Source organism: Bos indicus x Bos taurus, chromosome 3 (genome assembly GCF_003369695.1).
Source record: "Bos indicus x Bos taurus breed Angus x Brahman F1 hybrid chromosome 3, Bos_hybrid_MaternalHap_v2.0, whole genome shotgun sequence".
In the NCBI taxonomy this organism is placed as follows: domain Eukaryota; kingdom Metazoa; phylum Chordata; class Mammalia; order Artiodactyla; family Bovidae; genus Bos; species Bos indicus x Bos taurus.
Window position 1 is genome coordinate 17,218,972 of NC_040078.1, and position 22,754 is coordinate 17,241,725.

The 22,754-nt window shown below is 45.1% G+C and overlaps 1 protein-coding gene across 1 annotated transcript; it reads right to left on the bottom strand.

The window, feature by feature from the left end:
- Window positions 1-788: 788 nt before the first annotated feature.
- On the bottom strand, window positions 789-3,973 carry LOR (loricrin). The gene is made up of 2 exons (XM_027533157.1): window positions 3,318-3,973; window positions 789-2,097 (listed from the first exon to the last, which is right to left on the bottom strand). The coding sequence occupies exon 2, from the start codon at window positions 2,072-2,074 to the stop codon at window positions 1,028-1,030; it is 1,047 nt and encodes a 348-aa protein (XP_027388958.1). The 5' UTR covers window positions 2,075-2,097; window positions 3,318-3,973; the 3' UTR covers window positions 789-1,027.
- Between the last annotated feature and the right edge of the window lie 18,781 nt (window positions 3,974-22,754).

Here is a 22,754-nt window from a genome sequence, read left to right on the forward strand (position 1 = left end):
AAATTTTCCTTACTTAAAAAAATATATATATATTTATTTGGCTGCATTCGGTCTTCAGCTGTGGCACATGTGGCATGAGGGATCTACCAGGGATGGGACCTGAGTCCCTCGCATTGCAAGGCAGAATCTTAACCACTGGACCACTAGGGAAGTCCCTCCTGTGATGTCGTGTATTTCTGTGGTGTCAGTTGTAACTTCTCCTTTTTCATTTCTGATTTTATTGACTTGGGCTCTCTCTCTCTTTTTTTTTTCTTGGTGAGTTTGGTTAAAGGTTTATGAATTTTGTTCTTTTCAAAGAACCAGCTTTTAGTTTCATTGATCTTTTCTCTCCTTTTTTTAGTTTTTATTTCATTTATTTCTGCTCTGATCTGTATAATTTATTTCCTTCTACCATTTTAGGATTTTCGTTGTTCTTCTTTTTCTAGTTGCTTCGGGAATAGGGCAGCCTTGTCTTTAAAAAAAAAAAAAAAAAATCACTGAGCTCAAAGAAGAGACCCATGGTTGCTACCGAACCTACCGGGTACCGTTTACTGAAGTCTCTTCCCAGGATTTTTGTGCTTTGGGATTACCTCATGATTTTACACCATAAATCAGATAATTCATGCCTTTGGTCCTTGGTTGCCAGCCATTCTCCCCTCCCCTGCTGACTCTGATCTAACCACCCACTCTCCCCCAACAGAATAAATATTGTTGCGTGAACGTCCCTATGGATGAATGGAGTGGATAAAAGGAGAATGGGATGGAACGAATGAACTTAGAAGCTGCAAAGATGCCTGGAAACGCAGAAATTCTCATGAATTGCACATTTATTGACTGAGAAGGTACTGGAATTAGGAGGTAGTTGTACAGAAACTAGGGAGGGAAAACTGCAGAACAAGACGCAGCTCCAGAGCTCAGTGGCTTATTATGGTGGATTCAGATGTGAAGGGCTGAGAAACCTCAGGGCAATATCATGAGAGCGGTAAGCCCATCGACGCCCACGGAGAACACCTCCAGCCTCTTCGTCTCCGTGGAGTCCGGGGGGGCCTTACTTGCCTGGCCAGGTAGGCGCCTGCTTCTGCTGGGTCTGATGGCAGACTGGGACGCCCTTGCCGCCCCCGGAAGCACCCCCGGAGGAGCCGCCGCCGCAGCCGGAACCGCTGCCGTCCCCACCGCTAGAGATGCAGCCGCCGCCGCCCCCGGAGGAGCCTCCCAGGCAGACGGATCCACTGCCGCCGCCACCGCTGGAAAAGCAGCCGCTGACCCCGGAGGAACCGCCGCCGCAGCCGGCGCCGGATGAGCCTCCTCCGTAGCTCTGCTGGGGCAAGCACGGGGTCTGGGAGGTCTGGGAGGACGAGAAGTATCCGGAGCCACCCCCGGAGGAGATCCCGCCGCAGCCGGAGCCGCCCCCAGAGGAGATGGCCCCGCAGCCGCCCCCGGAGGAGATGCCGCCGCAGCCGGAGCCGTCCCCGGAGGAGATGACGCCGCAGGCAGAGCCGCCCCCGGAGGAGACTCCGCCGCAGCCGGAGCCGCCCCCACTAGAGACGCCTCCGTAGCTCTGGCACTGGACCTGCTGGCCGGAGGAGCCACCGCCGCCGCTGGAGTAGCAGACGGTACCCGAGGAGCCGCCGCCGCTGGAGTGGCAGACGGTACCGGAGGAGACGCCGCCGCTGGGGTAGCAGACGGTACCGGAGGAGCCGCCGCCGCTGGAGTGGCAGACAGTACCGGAGGAGACGCCGCCGCTGGGGTAGCAGACGGTACCGGAGGAGCCGCCGCCGCTGGAGTGGCAGATGGTACCGGAGGAGCCGCCGCCGCTGGAGTGGCAGACGGTACCGGAGGAGACGCCGCCGCTGGGGTAGCAGACGGTACCGGAGGAGCCGCCGCCGGAGGAGTAGCCTTCGCAGCCGGAGCTGCCGCCGCCCCCGGAATACTTGATACTTCCACCTGAGCAGCCGCCGCCGCCACCACCCCCGGAGCTGCCGCAGCTACCAGAGCCACCGCCGCCGCCGCTATAGAAGACGCCGCCGCTGCCGCCAGAGGTTTTCCCACAGCCCACTGGGGGCTGAGGGGTGGGCTGCTTTTTCTGGTGAGACATCTTGTCTAAGGAGGAACAGAACCCTGGAAGGAGAGCAGAGAGCATCAGTGGGCCAGCTGCAAAAGGATGCGGCGGCAGAGGCAGCTGCATCCATGGAAACGTCCATCATCCTCTGAGCAGCACTGCCTCCGCCAGGCTTGATGCTCTTTCTGATCGGATTGGGAAGAGCATTCAGCTGGGACTCCTGGATTAGTGCTTTTAGAAAAGGGTTGTGTTTCTCCTGAGAAAGTCTTTACCAAGTTTTAAATAGCCCACTTAGTGGTACCCATTTCTCTTTCTTTCCCAGCTTTGCTTCAGGCCTCTGCTGTGTGATCTCCCGGCAAATGACCCACACATTTTCTGTTTCATTTCCTGTAAAATGAGATGGGTCGAATATTTCACTCCTTGTTCTCTGATCCCAACACTGAATGCAAATGGAAAATTACCACAAACCTCCACCTAGGGTAGGGGATTTTATCCACTCCTGGGACAACAGAGGGAGGTTTGTTCCAATGCTAGAGGGCTGTTGCACCCCATTCTTTGCAAAACAGAATTAGTTTAAACTCTTGGTCTGTTCCACTGACCTCAGCCACGATCACCCACCAGTTACCAGAAAAGGCAGTCTCCCCCATTGTCCTGTCTGGAAACAGGAGAAAGGATCCCAGTGATCCTTTGGACCAACATCTCTGACTAGGAGATATCAAGCAATGCTTGCCAAGGAGGCAAGCTGGGTTGAGGGGACCAAATTAGCAGGAATTGTGTCCAGCATCTCACAAGTCATTTCCCTCTCAGAACATCTTGTGTAAAACAAGCAATGGGTTCTTATGACTGCTAAAATCTCCCCATCTGCAGCATCCTCTGAATCATTCTTCCTGTTCTCTGAAAGTACACTCAACCTCTCTTCCTTACAAATTCACAAAGTCCATCCAGCCCATCCACAGGCTGCTGGGACAGTCTCTGCAGAATGCACTTCTATGCCGGGGACAGGCCATGTCTCTTATAGGGGTGCCAGAGAGACAGGAAGATAGTCTTGTCTTTGTGGCATTTACATTTTGGCCAGATCAGAAACACCATCTGTACAGCAGTAGCTCAGCTCTCTTTCCTGCCTGAAGCCCCTCTGAACACGGATGCAGTTGAAGAGCAGAGGTCCTGTAGGTCCTATAGGGGAGAGAGGCCTTGCCCACCTGTCCCCTGGTCCACCTAGCCCATGCAAGCCTGGGCGAGACCGACTTGGAAGATGAGAGCCAGTAGAACTCACACTTACCCAAAGCACCAGGAAGGATGAGTGAGGAGAGGAGATGCTTGCTGGCTGTGTGAGGAGCACTGGAGCTTCTGAGGTTTTATACTCTCTCTGAGTTCTGACTCATCAGCTATCGATCTGGACCAGCCTTTCATGTTTGGCCTCAGTTACGTGACCTTTGGCTGTCACCCCACCTCCCTGTGATTGTAGTCATGGGGTGACCCATTCATGAAGATTTTGGCATTCTTGAGATGGGCAGCCTCCTGTATGACTAGCCCCTTCTCTGATGCAAATGTGAAGCAGGCTGGCTAGCAGGGATGGTCAGCCAGAGTGGATGTTAGACATTGTTTGTAAAACTCCTGGCATGGGGCACATGCCATCACCAGAGGGCTGTGCTTCAGGAATAGGTCTCAGACTCTTCAAGCAACCTGAGAGAGTCCCACTGGAGTTCTTAGTCTTTGGTCCAAGAAGTAGGAATTTTCACATCCCACTCTTTGGCTCCTGGTCCTATTGCTTGGAACCTCTTAGAATTTTAAAGAGGTGCTCTTTCTTCTTTGCCAAGTTTCTCCCCCGGGGTTTCACATGAGCCTCACTGGGATGTTCCTGTCTTGCTTCCTGTCTAGAGAGAGTGTGTAAGCACCCAGCACCCACTTCTGGGTTGCACAGCATGGACAGCGCCATAAGTAATGGGGCACTGGTCGCAGTTTTGATTTACTCCTGAAGACAATGAATGTCTAAAACTACTGATCTTTACTATTGACTTTCCTTGTAGAAGAACAAGCTAAAGAGATAGACCATATGGTTCTTCCCACCAAAGCCATTCAGCTCTGGGGTCTTGTCTTGTGTGGTAACACTGACCTCAGTGTAAGAGGCAGCCATGGAATGGAATGGACTTGAGATTAGGTGGCTGGATTTGGGTGCTCCCTGTGCTACTTGCCAGCTGTATCACCTTGGGTAAAATCACAGTACCTTATGCAGTGCCTACATACCGGGGCACTTTGTAAGCATTTATTGATTATTGAACAAACTTTCTGATACTCAGTTACCTTGCCTATCAAATAAGAATGGTAACTGTTGTTTTACTGAAGCCGTGAGGGAGTCCACAGATGGCGTGAGGCAAGCTCTTATCTAGGAAAATAACTTGGAAATTCCTGGCTGACCCTGGACCAGTAGCATCAACTCTGTGTATGAGAAACAGCATTTTGTCCTCTTCTTTCATCACTGGAGCTCAACTGCTTTGTTTCAGATATCTCATTTGAAGTTAGTTCCACCCAGATACATGTTGAAATGACAGCTCCAATAATACATTGACGGTTAATTATGGTGGCGTTTTAATGATCTGCATGATCTGATTAGACTGTGGCCTTCAGAAACTGGTGGCACTAGTTCAGTTTGGAGAGCATGAACCCAAGTGAGCCCAGGAGGAGCCCAGGTGCTCCCCTCCTGAGAGAATACCCAGGAGGGAGAAGTCCGGATCTGCTGGAGAAAGCATGTTTCAACTTGAAGCTGAAGCATCGTGGAGGTTTTGGAGGGGGAAAAAAAAAAGGCTCCAACTAGCTGTGGGTATAATAAAAGACACATACTAAAGGACCGCTTTATTTGTTGGGTTCACTGGAGAAGAGAAGATGTGGACCAGGTTCCCACACTGATCTGTGGACCCATGTTGGCCCCTTCATGTGTGTACCCTAGTCCTCAGGAAAATGTAAGTAAAAAGATGCCAGCAGACGTTTTGTGAGAAGGAAAGTCTAATTCAGAAATCATGAGCCTCTTACCTTTTTTGGGCGTATATTAAGGCTTCATTCCTTTTAAAAGTGATGTTGACAAGAGGTCCAAGTTGTTTCTTTCATGTCCTTATTTGTCAAAATGAGAATTTGGCTATCATATTATTCAGCTATCACAGTTTTTATGAGGGCGATATTACTTCTTTATGAAATTCTGAAGTTTGGTAACCTCAAGTGCAGGGGACTCCAAAGAGCTAATAATCTTGAAATTGCCTGTATTAGTTTGGAGCATTTATGTTCTTATAAGAAAGATACGATATTTTCTTTCTATCAGATTTAATATCCTAATGCTTTATTCATTAATCCAGCCAACTGTTTTGCCGAAAGCTTCAACTTTCGTTTCAGGTTTGAAAGATTTGTTAACAAAAGAAACTACTTGTTAAACACAAATAAATAATTTCAATATTTAATAGAGAATTATCTAACTTACTTTCAATATGCAATCATTAAAAGAAGAGAGAAATAGAAACAGTAGAGGAATGTAATAGCACATACATCACCCAACTGGGACCAAGTAGCATCCAGATTCAAACTGTGCTGGAAAGCCCCACCAACCCCACCAGTAACAGCAATCTGGAGTCTCAGTTGGAAAAAGATACTGGACGACGCATCCACCCTACGGGTGAGACTTCAAAATTGCAGTTTTGGGGGGTCCTGCTTATAATTCCAGGCCACAAACTGATACCGTCATCAGTTTGTGAACAAATTGCAGCTCTGGTTTCACATTAATCTTTTTTTTTTTACAATACTGTTTGTTTTATCTTGTGAGTCAGAGGGTTTTGTTAAGCCCCAGGTGTGGTTGGCTAGACTTCCTCCAGGGGCTCAAGAATTCTAAAACCTGCTCCCTGTCTTTTCTATATTGCCGCTGGTTTTACTAGAAAAAATCGGGGCACTCATGAGCAGGCACATAGTCATGGCACTGACCAGGCAGGTCAGAAGCAAGGTCAGAGGTCTGCTCTGCTTTTTTGTCTCTGAAGCCTGAACAAGACTACTTCCATTTAATTTCTCTAATACCAACACCAGTGTACTGGGCAGTGTGCTAAGGAGTACAGAGGAGTTTTTTAGAGCTGTGCATGGATCCCCTTGGTAGATTTGGGGAGGGGCACTCCATGCCTGCCTCTGCTACTCTGCATGACGTTTAGTAAGGAAAATTTTCTAACTGGTACTTTGTTAACATGAGGAGGAGGCTGAGGCAACATGGTATTGACAGCTGTGCTCGATCTCGTGGCTCTGAGTTAACCTTGCCTCAAGTGTGAGATATGAATCTGATTCTCCATTTTATCCCTTTCAACCAGAAGTAGGGGGGATATCTGTGTGGAAGTGGTTGATGATTACATATTGTCTTTATCAAGGAGGAAATGATGAAAGTTTGTAGAATTATAACACTTAAGTATTTGGAGTTTTGCAAGACTTGGCATTCAGATTTCTAAAATTTGTAGCTTTTAGACACTTGAATCTGCATATGTGCTTGCTAGTACATCTGGGTTCTGTAGCCTCACAAATGAAGTCATTAATCCTGCCTATAATTGTGTCCTTAGAGGGGATGGCCCTTACAGCAAATATTTCATAGCTAGGCATTAGCAGGTGCTCAGTAAATACTGATGGTAAATTGAAGGGAATTATTTAGACCCATTGACTTACAGCCCTGTAGGAGGCAGGACCTGGTCCCTGTCCCCAGGCAATCCCCAGTGTGAGGGGACATCACAGCTCTTGAACTGAGGAACCCTCAATCTGATAGAAGCCTGCTCATCACCATCTTTAAGTACCTAAATCTTCATATTTGCATTCTCATGACTAGTGTTGACAACCTACCTGAGGAAAAAAAGGCAATGGATGGCTTGTAAAGAATAAAATGGACACAGGGCAGGGGTTCAGGAGCACTGGCAGGTCAGGCATAGAACTTGCAAGCCCTTGGTGTCGTTTATATTCAATGGGAAAAGTTTTCTCTTAGTCACAGACCAGGAGGCATCTCAGAGGCCCAGACACCCCCCTGGGTTGCCATTTGTCTCCTCTCTCCAGCCCTCCTGGTCAGCAGGTTCTGTTACTTAGAGATCAGGCAGAAGGACAGCACTATAGCAGCTCCTAGCTGCTGGAATTCCTTCTCCAGGAAGCTTCCCTGGGTTCATCCCAACCATTGTTTCCATCTCTCTTGCCACTTTCCTTTTCAAAGGTCTTAAGGAATGATTGTACCTTTACAGCCTGCTAGCGGCACAACCAGAAGCCTTGTCCTCTTTGTCAAGTTACAACTGACAAACCTTGAGATCAGGGTCTCCTTTAGTTCTTGATGGCCCACTGGGACCTTCTCAGGATGTGTTTACTCTTGAGATGTATCTCTCTCAGGTGCTCCTGGAGCGCATACTTGCAGGGAGGAGGAGGACGGTGGCTGAGATGTTCTGCATTCCCAGGGAGCTTGTAGCATGTGGGGTGAGCCATGTACCTACGGACTTCCTGTCTGGACAGACGCTTGGGTTTATGGACTGCTGTCACGTGTCTTATTCATGTCTCACAATGGTCCTGTGTGCTCGGGGATATCTTATCTTCATTCCCCAGCTGAGGAAGTGCCTCATGGAGGCCAATGCAATTGCTCAAATTCCCAAAGCCAGGATTTGGACTCAGTTCTTTTGATTCTAAACCTTGTGTTCTTTGTAAGCACTGCATACCTCTTCTTTTGGATTGATGTAGGCAGAACAAAGGGATTGCACCCCCTCTTCTTTCAAGTCAGGCCCAGGCTTGTGCCCTCTGGGAAGTAGGGGACAGAGGAACCTTATATGGGCTCTCCTAGCTCCCCAGGGACTCTTGTATGCATTGGTGGATGGCAGCAGCTGGAAGGACAGTGGAGGTCACCCAGTCAGTTTCTGTCATTTGTAGAGGTAGACGACAAACCCAAAGCCCAGAGAGGCTAACGCACTTCCCAAGGCCACACAGAAGGGCCAAGAGCAGAACCTGGGTCTCTCCTCCCCGCTCAGTACTCCTACTGCAGACCCAAGAGGTGACAGTCTGCTTTCTCCTGACAAGCGTACCTTCAGGTGTTGGCAGTCAGACCAGAGAGTTGTTAGAATGACAGTAAAAGTTTCAGAGCTGAGCAGACTCGCTCAAGGAAGCTGCTGGACCTGCGTGCTCTAGCCTCTGGGCCTGGAAGTTAACTGCTGATGTCATGAAGCCCTTTCACAGGTGGGCAGCTGCTCTGTAGCCTGAGGACTCAGGGCCTACTTCCTGGGCTTACACATAAAGTTTATAGAAGGGAGGAGCAGCTGCTGCTGCTGCGTCACTTCAGTCGTGTCCGACTCTGTGCGACCCCATAGATGGCAGCCCACGAGGCTCCGCCGTCCCTGGGATTTTCCAGGCAAGAACACTGGAGTGGGTTGCCATTTCCTTCTCCAATGCATGAAAGTGAAAAGTGAAAGTGCAGTCGCTCAGTCGTGTCCGACTCTTAGCGACCCCATGGACTGCAGCCCACCAGGCTCCGCCGTCCCTGGGATTTTCCAGGCAAGAACACTGGAGTGGGTTGCCATTTCCTTCTCCAATGCATGAAAGTGAAAAGTGAAAGTGCAGTCGCTCAGTCGTGTCCGACTCTTCGCAACCCTGTGGACGGCAGCAGTGAGCAGCATCTGCGGGCCCGATCTCCTGCCCTGAAATCGGCAATGTCACTTGACCCCTCTAAGGACTTTCACACATGGTGGTGATAGCAGGTCCAAGCACGCTGGCTCTTTGACCACCTTCTCCACTGGTGTCTGTGGGTGGATAATCCAGGTTGTTTTAACTGAATCCCAAGTCAAATGGAATCTTGGAAATCAATATGACGCAGAGGGAAAAGCAAAAGCATTTCAAATCCATAGCCTTAAAGGCTTTTTGGCCTAAAGGTTTAATCCTAGTTTTTTCCCTTTGTTTAAATTATTTTTAATTGAAATATAGCTGCTTTACAATGTTGTGTTAGTGTCTTACTGTACAGCAAAGTGAATCAGATATATATATCTCCTCTTTTTTTGGGATTTTCTTCCCTTTTAGGTCAACACAGAACACTGAGTGGAGTTCCCTCTTCTATACAGTAGGTTCTCATTAGTTGCCTATCTTATACACAGTAGTGTATATAAGTCAATCCCAATCTTCCAGTTCATCCCCCCAACCCTTTGGAATCCATATATTTATTCTCTACGTCTGTGTCTCTGTTTCTGCTTTGCAGATAAAATTGTCTATGCCATGTTTCTAGATTCCACATACATATGTTAATATATGATATATGTTTTTCTCTTTCTGACTTACTTCACTCTGTATAATGGTCTCTAGGTCCATCCATGTCTCTACAAATGACCCAGTTTTGTTCCTTTTTGTGGCTGAGAAATATTCCTTTGTATATTCGGACCACATCTTCTTTGCTTATTTAATCCCAGTTTTTCAGGCATGTGCTGCTTTAGGTGACCATGCCAAGGCACTTCTTTTCTGGGGGTCATTGAAAAGCAGGGCAAGGTGAGTGCTCCCTCCACTTTGGTTTTGAATCCTCTTTGGTACTTATGTGCTGCTTTCAGAAATTGCCTCGTCTGCCCTGGGCTTTGGGTGTAACTTCTCTCTTACTCACAGACTGTTCATAGGATTTACTACTGAAGATCAGAATCTAGATCCAGTCCCTGTCTTGGCCAGGAAAGCTTGTTCCTCAGACTTTCTGGCTATTCTTAATTTTTGTTCATTCTTCCAATGATACTCTTAATTTCAAAAGCTGAACCTGTTGAAATTAGGTGGATGACTTGGGGCAAATCTCCTCACTGCCTACAGAGTAGAAAATGATCATTTTGGTTGCAGAGTCTCTAGTGACTTTTTCTTTTGTTTCATCCATGTGCTCAGAGAATCCCAAGGTGAGAGACTATAGGACCATTGTTCACATCTGTGTAGGTTCCCAGGGTCTTTCCTTCTGCGCTATGAACACTGTCCAGGCAAGATCAGATCCTCCTAAATCTCCAAATCTCCACAAGGCTGGGCCTCAGTGTGAATATTTGATAAATATTTGATCAACCAAGAAGATGATCCCAGGGCTATTATAATCTGATTTATTTTTCTATGGAAAGTAGCTTATATAAATTGGCCATGGCAAATGCCTCTCCCTTCCCATCCCCCATCTTCCATCTAAGGCACCTCATTGCCCTCATTGTCTCCTGCTTCTTATTTTCAGAATCTCCCTTGGATTATGACTTCCAGAGATCCTGACCACCTGAGATCCAGTGGTCAGCTTTCTGGCTGGATCTGAAGCAACGCCAGGTGACCTGTGAGGTTTGCAGTCTCTGCTCTGTTCTGAAGGGTAGGGATCAGAAACTTTTCTGAGGACTTGGGATCAGGGAGGACCTGTGCTCTAAACCTGGACCAACCACCAGTGACTTGACTTGGGGTCAGGGAGGACCTGTGCTCTAAACTGGACCAACCACCAGTGACTTGACTTGGGGTCAGGGAGAACCTGTGCTCTAAACCTGGACCAACCACCAGTGACTTGTGAGTCTGGGCCATGCACTATCCCCCAAACCTGTTTCTTCATCCATAAGGTCAATCTGACTTAGTCCTGTACTGGTTTCCTTTTGGGTAGCCTCTCCTTCCCCCACCCCTGGCCAAGTCCACTCTTTGGACAGAGAGGAGGGAACGATGAGGAGGGTCAGAGGTAGTGATAGGGAAAAAACTAGATGGAATGACAAGAACACAGGCCTCTTGGAAAAGAGCATCAGTTCAGTTCAGTTCAGTTGCTCAGTCATGTCTGACTCTTTGTGACTCCATGAATCGCAGCACGCCAGGCCTCCCTGTCCATCACCAACTCCCAGAGTTCACTCAAACTCATGTCCATCGAGTCGGTGATGCCATCCAGCCATATCATCCTCTGTCGTCCCCTTTTCCTCCTGCCCCTAATTCCTCCCAGCATCAGAGTCTTTTCCAATGAGTCAACTCTTCGCATGAGGTGGCCAAAGTACTGGAGTTTCAGCTTTAGCATCATTCCTTCCAAAGAACACCCAGGACTGATCTCCTTTAGAATGGACTGATTGAACCTCCTTGTAGTCCAAGGGACTCTCAAGAGTCTTCTCCAACACCACAGTTCAAAAGCATCAATTCTTTGGTGCTCAGCTTTCTTCACAGTCCAACTCTCATATCCATACATGACCACTGGAAAAACCATAGCCTTGACTAGACGGACCTTTGTTGGCAAAGTAATGTCTCTGCTTTTCAATATACTATCTAGGTTGGTCATAGAAACTCTCATATCTCCCTGGATGCCAGCCTCAGGCTCAAATCAGAGGCATTTTGGGAGCTTTTGTCCCCCAAGAGCATTTCGGCCCCTGAGCTAATTATGGAGGAGGAGGAAGGGGGACAGCAGGAGGGCTGGGTGAGGAGAGTTGGCCTGTGTTATGAGTCACATTTGCAGTGTATCATTACCCAAGGTGGATGTAATTACACTGGATTAAGAAAGGCATGTGAACACTGCGATGCTTTAGAACCTCCTGAAATTAACATCTATTCTTTTAGGTCTCAGAGGAAGGATTAATTTGGCTCCTGAATGTTCCTTTGCAGTGAATCCCTTGGTGGTAGAACTGGCCTTCTTACCCTCTAGTAGTGAGTTATTCTGCTGTAAAATACAAATAAAAAAAAAAAAAAAAGAAAGAAAAAAGCTTCACTACAAATAATTTGAAAACAAAGCAAAGAAAAACAGTCACCTATAATTCCAGTATTCAGATAGAACTGGTGTTAAGGTTTTGGTGATTATTTTTATCTTGCTCTTTTTTCATTTATCCTTCCCTTTTATATAAACTCGCAGTTTGGGGTGCTGATTTTCCATGTGACTTTGTTATCATGCGCATACCATCATGTTCCTAAAACACCTCTGATCTGAGCCCGGGGCTGGCACCCAGGGAGATGGGAGAGTTTCTATGCTCTTTTCCACGGCCTCTTAACCACTAGTTTTAGTGGCTGTGTTCCACTGCTCATTCTGAGTCTTACTGCTTAGACCTTCCAGCTATCGGGGAACCTCTGAACCCTTGAGACCTCATTACTGAATTTTGTTGGGTCTTGGTTATCTCCCTGATGGGCTGCTGGTGGGACTTTATATGTAGGATGGCTGCCCAGTAGCTGAGGAGAAGAAAGGTTTGTTGTGTGAGTGCCATCCTCCCCCTCTACTTCTCATCTCCCCTGACTCTCCTTGTGCAGGAACCAGTGCCTCAGTTTTCCTAGACTCTGTCTAGCTCCACAATATCATTGTTTCCCTCCAGAGGTTTTCATCTTGTCTCCTTCAATGTCATCTTCTCTTCACAGGCTTCTGGGTCATCATTCCCTTGGGAACATGTGATGGGAAGCAACGTCTTTTAATGTGTGTGTGAGAGGATATGGGAGGGGAGGCTGTGGGGAGGGCAGAGGATATGCCCTTGGATATGCATTTGGATAAAAAGTCACCAGTGTAATGGGAGCTGAGTGCCTGAGGGGGCCAAGGGAGGCAGAGAAAGGAAGCAGCTGGAAAATTCTTCTTGGAAGAGGTGAGTTTTGTGTTAGGATTGGAAAACAGTGAAAACCATAGATAGGTTTCCCCAGATTTAGGCTTCGGGTCTCGTATTGCCTTCATGTGTATGTGTGTACGTGTGATATGTGTGCATAAGTCTGTTTCGTGTCTGTCTCCTCTCCCTGTGCCCGACTCTTTCTGGTAGAACCTGTTCCCTCTCTCCTTGGACAGGATTGTGGGCACTCCTTCTTGGCCCTGAGATTGCTCTCGACCCTCACTTGTTAACCTGCTCTCAGTGTCCGTGACAACAGTGTTGTGTGTGTGTGGCTGACCCACACCTTGCATCACGACCTGTTTCTCTAGCCATGGCAGTGGATTTGCTCTATTATGTCATTCTTCTGCTCAAAATCTTCAGTGTCCCCACATCAGGATGAAGCCTGGGGTTCTTAGTTCAAAGGGCCTTTTGTGGTTCAGTTTCTGCTCAACTCTGACTGTTCCCCTTATACTCATAACTCAGTCGCTTCAGTCGTATCCGACTCTTTGCAACCCCATGGGCTGTAGCCTTCCAGGCTCCTTGACCATGGGATTTTCCCTGCAAGAATACTGGAGTGGGTTGCCATGTTCCCCTCCAGGGGACTATTCCCCTAGAGAAGCATTTTGCTCCAGAGAGATTCAGGCCCTTTCCTCCGCTGAGCCATGCTAGGTTTGTGTTTTTTCCAGAGATTTTCCTTGCACCTGTGAATGCCCCTTTTCCTCAATGTGCCAAGCTTCTATTTTCCTTTCAACATCCTATTACATATCACTCCTCCAGGAAACATTCCCCAGCACCCCAGTCTGATGGCAAGAACACTTCGCCTTGCAGGACAGGACCCTGTCTCCCACTAGACTGAGGTCTTCTTGAAAGGGCTACCAGATCTTGATCACTATCCTGCACATCAAGCATTCAGTACAGTGTTTGGCACAGTCCACAGGGAAATGTGTGTAGAATGGATGGGTGAATGAATGAATTGCTCTTCATCTGCCCACTCCTGGAATTGTCAGTGACCTAGATAGTAGCTGTTTCAGCCTAGGTGGGGTGGATATTAACTCTTTGTCCTATTTTCATCTCTCCAACAGGACTGCTTGCTCCTGCAGGTCAGGGATGGCATTGTAGTTCTTAGTAAACCTGGAGCTTGTAGACGCACTAGGCTCTGAGTCAGTGTTTATTGAAAAGAGAAGAGAAAAAAGAAAAAGAATGAGGTAGAGAATGGAGGAAAAGAGAGAAAGAAGGGACCACAGGATTGTTTCAGGATTTATAACAATGCTGGTTTGTATCTGATCTGAATGTCTTTCTCTCTCTATCCAAATTTGAGTTCTCTGATCTAATTCTGGCAACTCCAAGAAATTACATAAGGCCCCTAAAGGGGGAGATAATTGAGATTAGATAGTTTTAGAAGTTTTAAAGTGAATGTCAGGATAGGCTTTTGAATTACTGATGTGATTTCATTGTCAATATAGTTAATATATATTAACCTACAAGTACCCATCCTTAGAGGTTAATATACTCAAGTGTGGATGTGAGATAAGTACGAATGTTAGAGTTGGTCTATAAAGAAGGCTGAGAACTGAACAATTGATGCTTTCAAATTGTGGTGTTGGAGAAGACTCTTGGAAGTCCCTTGGACTGCAAGGAAATCAAATCTTTAATCCTAAAAGAAATAAATCAACCCTGAATATTTATTGGAAAGGCTGTTGCTGAAGTTGAAGTTCCAATACTTTGGCCATTTGATGTGAAGAACTGACTCACTGGAAAAATTCTGATGCTGGGAAAGATTGAAGGAAAAGGAGAAGAGGGCAGCAGAGGATGAGATGGTTAGAGGGGGTCACTGACTCAATGGACATGATTTTGCAAAAAGTTGGACACCACTTAGCTACTGAACAATAACACCAGCACTCATCTTATCTCTTAGAGTTAAAATTCTTTCTCCTTCTCTTCCCTTCCTCTTTCCAAACAAGGTTGAGAGAATAATGAGCATCTGATTGAAGTATGAGATGTTACTCAAGATTACAGAAGGCACTATGGATGCAAGATAGACACCAGAAGAAAATCTCTTTTTGTGGAAGAAAGTAGTATTTTTCCTATGGGAAGAGGTGAGGTGGTAAGTAGGTGAGTCCTGGGGAAGGAGAGATAGACCAACAAGAAAGAGATTCTAACAGGATTATGAGTCAAAGCAAGAATGCTCAATTTCTGTGCCATAAAATTTGCCAATAGAATTAAAAGAATAATTCAAGAATGTGAAAAAACTTGCTTGATTTCTGCTTATATTGATGAAAAGATTAGCTTATTGTTAGTCAATAGGATAAAATGTTGAGATTGGCTTAAACAACTAGCCTGACTGAAATCAGCTGAGAACAACTAGAAAAACTGGCCAAAATATAAAAAGGCTTGTGTTTGAAGGCACTGGAGAGTTTCCAAGACAGTGAAGATTTTAGAGCCAAGATCATGGAGAGAAAGAAAGCAAAGTCAGTCCTGTATGCTGTGTCACTTTTCCACTGGGAACTTTAGAAATTAAAGCACCAGCTGAGAATATGATCAGAAAGTGGTGGCTAGGAGACTGAGAAGATGAACAGTCTTTGAGCTTTATCACAGAGCTTGAGGGACAAACATTGGAATTCACAAAGCCAGACACCAAAGTCTATTCTGTATGTTTTCATGGCATGACTAAACTCAGATGTTGCAAGAAAAGTTTTTCTCTTTGATGGATAGGGTGGAGATAGTGATATGGAAACCTGAGAGCAGCTTTTGTTATGTTGGTAATATTTTACTTTTTGATCTATAGGCTATATTACAAAAATATGTTCATGCTGTGATAATTCATTAAGTTTTACAGTTAAGAGTTACATACTTTTATGTAAATACATTAACCTTGTACTGAGTGTATTAAAAATAAAATTCTACAAGCAATAAATGCTGGAGAGGATGTGGAGAAAAGGGAACCCGCTTACACTGTTGGTGGGAATGCAAACTAGTACAGCCACTATGGAGAACAGTGTGGAGATTCCTTAAAAAACTGGAAATAGAACTGCCATACAACCCAGCAATCCCATTGCTGGGCACACACACCAAGGAAACCAGAATTGAAAGAGACACGTGTACCCCAGTGTTCATCGCAGCACTGTTTATAATAGCCAGGACATGGAAGCAACCTAGATGTCCATCAGCAGATGAATGGATAAGAAAGCTGTGGTACATATACACAATGGATTATTTACTCAGCCATTAAAAAGAATACATTTGAATCAGTTCTAATGAGGTGGATGAAACTGGAGCCTATTATACAGAGTGAAGTAAGCCAGAAAGAAAAACACCAATACAGTAAACTAACGCGCATATATGGAATTTAGAAAGATGGTAACGACAACCCTGTGTGCGAGACAGCAAAAGAGACAGATGTATAGAACAGTCTTTTGGACTCTGTCTGCGGGGGGGAGGGGGGGGGGGAGGGGAGGGGGTGATGATTTGGGAGAATGGCATTAAAAAATGTATAATATCATATAAGAAACGAATCGCCAGTCCAGGTTTGATGCAAGATACAGGAAGCTTGGGGCTGGTGCACTGGGATGACCCAGAGGGATGGTATGGGGAAGGAGGTGGGAGGGGGGTTCAGGATGGGGAACACGTGTACACCCGTGGCAGATGCATGTTGATGTATGGCAAAACCAATACAATATTGTAAAGTAAAAAAAAAAAAAAATACTAATAATTAAAAAAATAAAATCAATGATATAAAATTTGACTGTCAAAATATTTATATATATATATTAATATCTGTGAGTATGGTTTCAGTGTGTCTGCCCTCTGAGGCCCTCTTGCAACACCTATCGACTTACTTGGATTTTTCTTGCCTTGGACGAGGGGTATCTCTTCATGGCTACTCCAGAAAAGCGCAGCCGCTGCTCCTTACCTTGGACGAGGGGTATCTCCTCACCACCGCCCCTCCTGACCTTGAACGTGGAGTAGCTCCTCTAGGCCCTCCTGCGCCCACACAGCCACCGCTCCTTGGACGTGGGGTTTCAGCTCAGCCCCCTGCCAGTTCCCAGCGGGAGCTGTCAGCGAAGCGCTCCTGAGCCATGCCCTGTGGGGCAACCCAAGACAGGCGGGTCATGGTGGAGAGGTCTGAGAGAATGTGGTCCACTGGAGAAGGGAATGGCAAACCACTTCAGTATTCCTGCCTTGAGAACCCCATGAACAGTATAAAAAGGCAGAATGATAGGATACTGAAAGGGCAACTCCCCGGGTCGGTAGGTGCCCAATATGTTACTGGAGATCAGTAGAGAAATAACTCCAGAAAGAATGAAGGGATGGAGCCAAAGCAAAAACAATACCCAACTGTGGATGTGACTGGTGATAGCAGCAAGGTCTGATGCTGTAAAGAGCAATATTGCATAGGAACCTGGAATGTCAAGTCCATGAATCAAGGCAAATTGGAAGTGGTCAAACATGAGATGGCAAGAGTGAATGTCGACATTCTAGGAATCAGCAAACTAAAATGGACTGGAATGGGTGAATTTAACTCAGATGACCATTATATCGACTACTCTGGGCAGGTATCCCTTAGAAGAAATGGAGTAGCCGTCATGGTCAACAAAAGAGTCTGAAATGCAGTACTTGGATGCAATCTCAAAAATGACAGAATGATTGCTGTTCGTTTCTAAGGCAAACCATTCAATATCATAGTAATCCAAGTCTATGCCCCAACCAGTAATGCTGAAGAAACTGAAGTTGAATGGTTCTATGAAGACCTACAAGACCTTTTAGAACTAACACCCAAAAAAGATGTCCTTTTCATTATAGGGGACTGGAATGCAAAAGTAGGAAGTCAAGAAACACCTGGAATAACAGGCAAATTTGGCCTTGAAATATGGAATGAAGCAGGGCAAAGGCTAATAGAATTTTGCCAAGAGAACGCACTGGTCATAGCAAACACCCTCTTCCAACAACACAAGAGAAGACTCTACACATGGACATCACCAGATGGTCAACACCGAAATCAGATTGATTATATTCTTTGCAGCCAAAGATGGAGAAGCTTTATACAGCCAGCCAAAACAAGACTGGGAGCTGACTGTGGCTCAGATCATGAGCTCCTTATTGCCAAATTCAGACTTAATTGAAGAAAGTAGGGAAAACCACTAGACCATTCAGGTATGACCTAAATCAAATTCCTTATGATTATACAGTGGAAATGAGAAATAGATTTAAGGGACTAGATCTGATAGATAGAGTGCCTGATGAACTATGGATGGAGGTTCATGACATTGTACAGGAGACAGGGCTCAAGACCATCCCCATGGAAAAGAAATGCAAAAAAGCAAAATGGCTGTCTGGGGAGGCCTTACAAATAGCTGTGAAAAGAAGAGAAGTGAAAAGCAAAGGAGAAAAGAAAAGATATAAACATCTGAATATAGAGTTCCAAAGAATAGCAAGAAAAGATAAGAAAGCCTTCCTCAGTGATCAGTGCAAAGAAATAGATGAAAACAACAGAATGGGAAAGATTAGAGATCTCTTCAAGAAAATTAGAGATACCAAGGGAACATTTCATGCAAAGATGGGCTCGATAAAGGACAGAAATGGTATGGACCTAACAGAAGCAGAAGATATTAAGAAGAGATGGAAAGAATACACAGAAGAACTGTACAAAAAAGATCTTCACGACCCAGATAATCCCGATGGTGTGATCACTGGCCTAGAGCCAGACATCCTGGAATGTGAAGTCAAGTGGGCCTTAGAAAGCATCACTATGAACAAAGCTAGTGGAGATGATGGAATTCCAGTTGAGCTATTTCAAATCCTGAAAGATGATGCTATGAAAGTGCTGCACTCAATATGCCAGCAAATTTGGAAAACTCAGCAGTGGCCACAGGACTGGAAAAGGGCAGTTTTCATTTCAATCCCAAAGAAAGGCAATGCCAAAGAATGCTCAAACTACCGCACAGTTGCAGTCATCTCTCATGCTAGTAAAGAAATGCTCAAAATTCTCCAAGCCAGGCTTTAGCAATACGTGAACTGTGAACTTCCAGATGTTCAAGCTGGTTTTAGAAAAGGCAGAGGAACCAGAGATCAAATTTCCAACATCCACTGGATCATTGAAAAAGCAAGAGAGTTCCAGAAAAACATCTATTTCTGCTTTATTGACTATGCCAAAACCTTTGACTGTGTGGATCACAATCAACTGTGGAAAATTCTGAAAGAGATGAGAATACCAGACCACCTGACCTGCTTCTTGAGAAATCTGTATGCAGGTCAGGAAGCAACAGTTAGAACTGGACATGGAACAACAGACTGGTTCCAAATAGGAAGAGGAGTACGTCAAGGCTGTATATTGTCACCCTGCTTATTTTACTTCTCTGCAGAGTACATCATGAGAAATGCTGGGCTGGAAGAAGCATAAGCTGGAATCAAGATTGCCAGGAGAAATATGAATAACCTCAGACATGCAGATGACACCACCCTTATGGCAGAAAGTGAAGAGGAACTAAAGAGCCTCTTGATGAAAGTGAAAGAGGAGAGTGAAAAAGTTGGCTTAAAGCTCAACATTCGGAAAACGAAGATCATGGCATCTGGTCCCATCACTTCATGGCAAATAGATGGGGAAATAGTGGAAACAGTGTCAGACTTTATTTTTCTGGGCTCCAAAATCACTGTAGATGGTGATTGCAGCCATGAAATTAAAAGATGTGTACTCCTTGGAAGACAGTTTATGACCAACCTAGATAGCGTATTCAAAAGCAGAGGCATTACTTTGCCAACAAAGGTCCGTCTAGTCAAGGTATGGTTTTTCCAGTGGTCATGTATGGATGCGAGAGTTGGACTCTGAAGAAAGCTGAGCACCAAAGTATTGAAGCTTTTGAACTGTGGTGTTGGAGAAGACTCTTGAGAGTCCCTTGGACTGCAAGGAGATCCAACCAGTCCATTCTGAAGGAGATCAGCCCTGGGATTTCTTTGGAAGGAATGATGCTAAAGCTGAAACTCCAGTACTTTGGCCACCTCATATGAAGAGTTGACTCATTGGAAAAGACTCTGATGCTGGGAGGAATTGGGGGCAGGAGGAAAAGGGGACGACAGAGGATGAGATGGAGTGAACTCCGGGAGATGGTGATGGACAGGGAGGCCTGGCGTACTGCAATTCATGGGGTCGCAAAGATTCAGACATGACTGAGTGACTGAAGTGACTGATTAATATATGATTAAATTATTCATGTATTTACTTGTTCTCTATGATTCATTATGATGTTTTACTCCTCATAATCCCCACTGGATCCTGTGTGGATTACTGAAGAGTTACATACAGTGAGGTGTGCTTGCCACTGCTGAATCACATGTCCTCCTTATTTTAGTAGCTATGCACTAGTTTTTTTCTTTTAGGAAAACACTGAAGTTTGTGCTAGACTGTGTGTTTGGATACTGAGTTCTTTTCTTACTAATCTTGGAATTTGAGGTAAGTCACTTGACTTTACCTTAAAACAAGATGTAAAATAATTTCGACCTCACAGTTATTGGATTAGCATATGAGAAAGCCAAATTCCAACCTTAGACCATGAGTGAATTTTATTTTTTAAACTTTTTATTGGAATATAATCAACTTAGCCTTCTTCAGTGGCTCAGTGGTAAAGAATCTGCCTGCAATTCAGCAGACACAGGAGACATGGATTGGATCCCTGGGTCGGGAAGCTCCTCTGGAGGAGGAAATGGCAACCCACTCCAATATTCTTGCTTGGTAAAATCCCATTGATAGAGGAGCCTGGCCGGCCACAGTTCATAGGGTTGTAAAGTCAAACATGACTGAGCATACATACATACACTTAATTGATTTACATTGTTCTGTTTCAGGTTTACAGCAAAGCAAACCAGTTACACATATACATATATCCACTGTCTTTTAGTGGAGAAGGAAATAGCAACAAACTCCAGTATTCTTGCCTGGAAAAATCCCATGGACAAAGGAGTCTGGTGGGCTATAGTCCATGGTGTCACAAGAGTTGGATATGACTTGGTGACTAAACCACTCTTTTTTAGATGCTTTCCCCATGTATGCCATTACAGAGTATTGAGTAGAATTCTGTGTGCATTTTTATTTTTTAAAATTATAAACATTTTCCTTTAGATCTTTATATAATACCTAGTACCTTATGCAAGTCTATAGGAGAGGTTTTCATTCACAGTTGGACGTTTACCTCCAGTTTCTGAATTTCAGAGTCCCTGAGGTCAGTGGTACATTTCACTTGGAATTATCTTCCTCCAGGAAATATGAGAATGAACGTTCTTAATTGGGAGGAAGGATTTGGAAATTCAATCTGGGAATATAAACCACTCAACTGAGTGCTTGCAAAGGAGAAGCAAGAGAAGAGGTACTTTCCCTCCCTATCCCCGTCCCTCTCTTGGAAAAGTGACTTATGTTTGAAGATTGTGGGAAGAGGTAGCAAATATTTACTATACAGGTGTAAATATATAACTGAGTGATAATTTGCAGAGAATGAAGAAAATGCCATTTAAATGTTATTTCTGACCTTCAAAAAGATCTTACTGAGCTTAATATTTTCACTTATTTGCTAATATGGATAGATTGTCAAACTAAAATTTTATTTTAATCATTTCTTCATGCCATGAATAGAATGCATGAAGGTGATATTTTATAACACTTGATATATTTTTCAGAAATGTTTATAGCTATGTACTACTTTTAATGTGTATTGGAACAAGCACTACAGATTTATGACTTTTGTGGATATTATTATGGATATCCATATAGTCAAAACTATGTTTTTTCCAGTAGTCATGTATGGATGTAAGAGTTGGACCAAAAAGAAAACTGAGCACCAAAGAATTGGTGCTTTTGAACTGTGGTATTGGAGAAGACTCTTGAGAGTCCCTTGGACTGCAATGAGATCCAAACAGTCCATCCTAAAGGAAATCAGTCCTGAATATTCATTGGAAGGACTGATGCTGAAGCTGAAACTCCAATACTTTGGCCACCTGATGAGAAGAACTGACTCAATGGAAAAGACCCTGATACTGGGAAAGATTGAGGGCAGGATAAGAAGGGGACAACAGAGGATGAAGTGGTTCAACGGCATCACTGACTTGATGGACATGAGTTTGAGTAAACTCCGGGAGTTGGTGAGGGACAGGGAAGCCTGGCGTGCTGCATTCCATGGGGTCGCAAAGAGTTGGACACGACTGAGCAACTGAGCTGAACTGACAGGTAACTAGATCTCACGTGCCACAAGAAAAGATTGAATGCAAAAGGAGAAGTAGGTGGCAAAGGATGAGATTGTTAGATAGTATCACTGATCACTGACTCAGTGGACATGATTTGAGCATGCTCTGGGAGATGGTGAAGGACAGGGTAGCCTGGTGTGCTGCAGTCCATGGGGTCACAAGGAGTAAGACACAACTGAGCGACTGAACAACAACAATGGGTATTATTGCTTAGAATGAGGAAAGAGAAAGTAATATGCAACCATATACCTTTTCCAATAAATTTGGCTAAGTAAACACAATGAGTCAACCTAGAGAAAAGTTAATAATACAGATGATGCATGGATATGGGAAAACCTATGAAGGAGGTATGTGAATTACTGAGGTTTCAGAAACCCTAGACTACTATGTGGACCCTACTGTCTCCATTTGGAGGGTTCCAGACGTCCTCCTGGGTTATGCAGACTGTGCTGGGTTATGCAGACTGTGCTGTAGAAGTCTGGTCTCCATGTTTAGTTAAGGACAGAGGGAAGGGTCAGAAGTGTGAGGGCAAGTCCACCTCTCTCTCTCCTCGACCTGAGGGAGATGCAGATTCAGGAGCATCTGTTTTTGGAGGCAGGCCAGAGAAGACACACTTCGCACAGACACACCGTGAAGTAGGCTGCATATCCTCTGGGACCCTAGTCCTAAGTCTTGTGCCTCAGCTTCTTCTCTTCTGCCTTCAATTCATTCTCAAAAGTGGGTTGTGATGAGACCCTGGGGACTGAATCAGTGTCAGGAAATGTGAGGCAGCCTCCCAGTGTCGTCACTAGCCAGCTGTGGGACCACACGTAGTGTGACTGAATCTCTCCGAGTCTATCTCCTCTTGGGTAACCTGGTTTTGCTCTGCCTGTGTTTTGTGGATGTTGTGAGGATTAAAAAATATCTATTATTCTGGAAATCTATTAGAAAATAGTGTTTGATTTGATGCTTGTTGAAGTCAAGAA

What these genes read in the sequence shown, in the direction of transcription:
- LOR (XM_027533157.1), bottom strand. Translation starts at nt 2,074, where the DNA reads ATGTCTCACCAGAAAAAGCAGCCCACCCCTCAGCCCCCAGTGGGCTGT.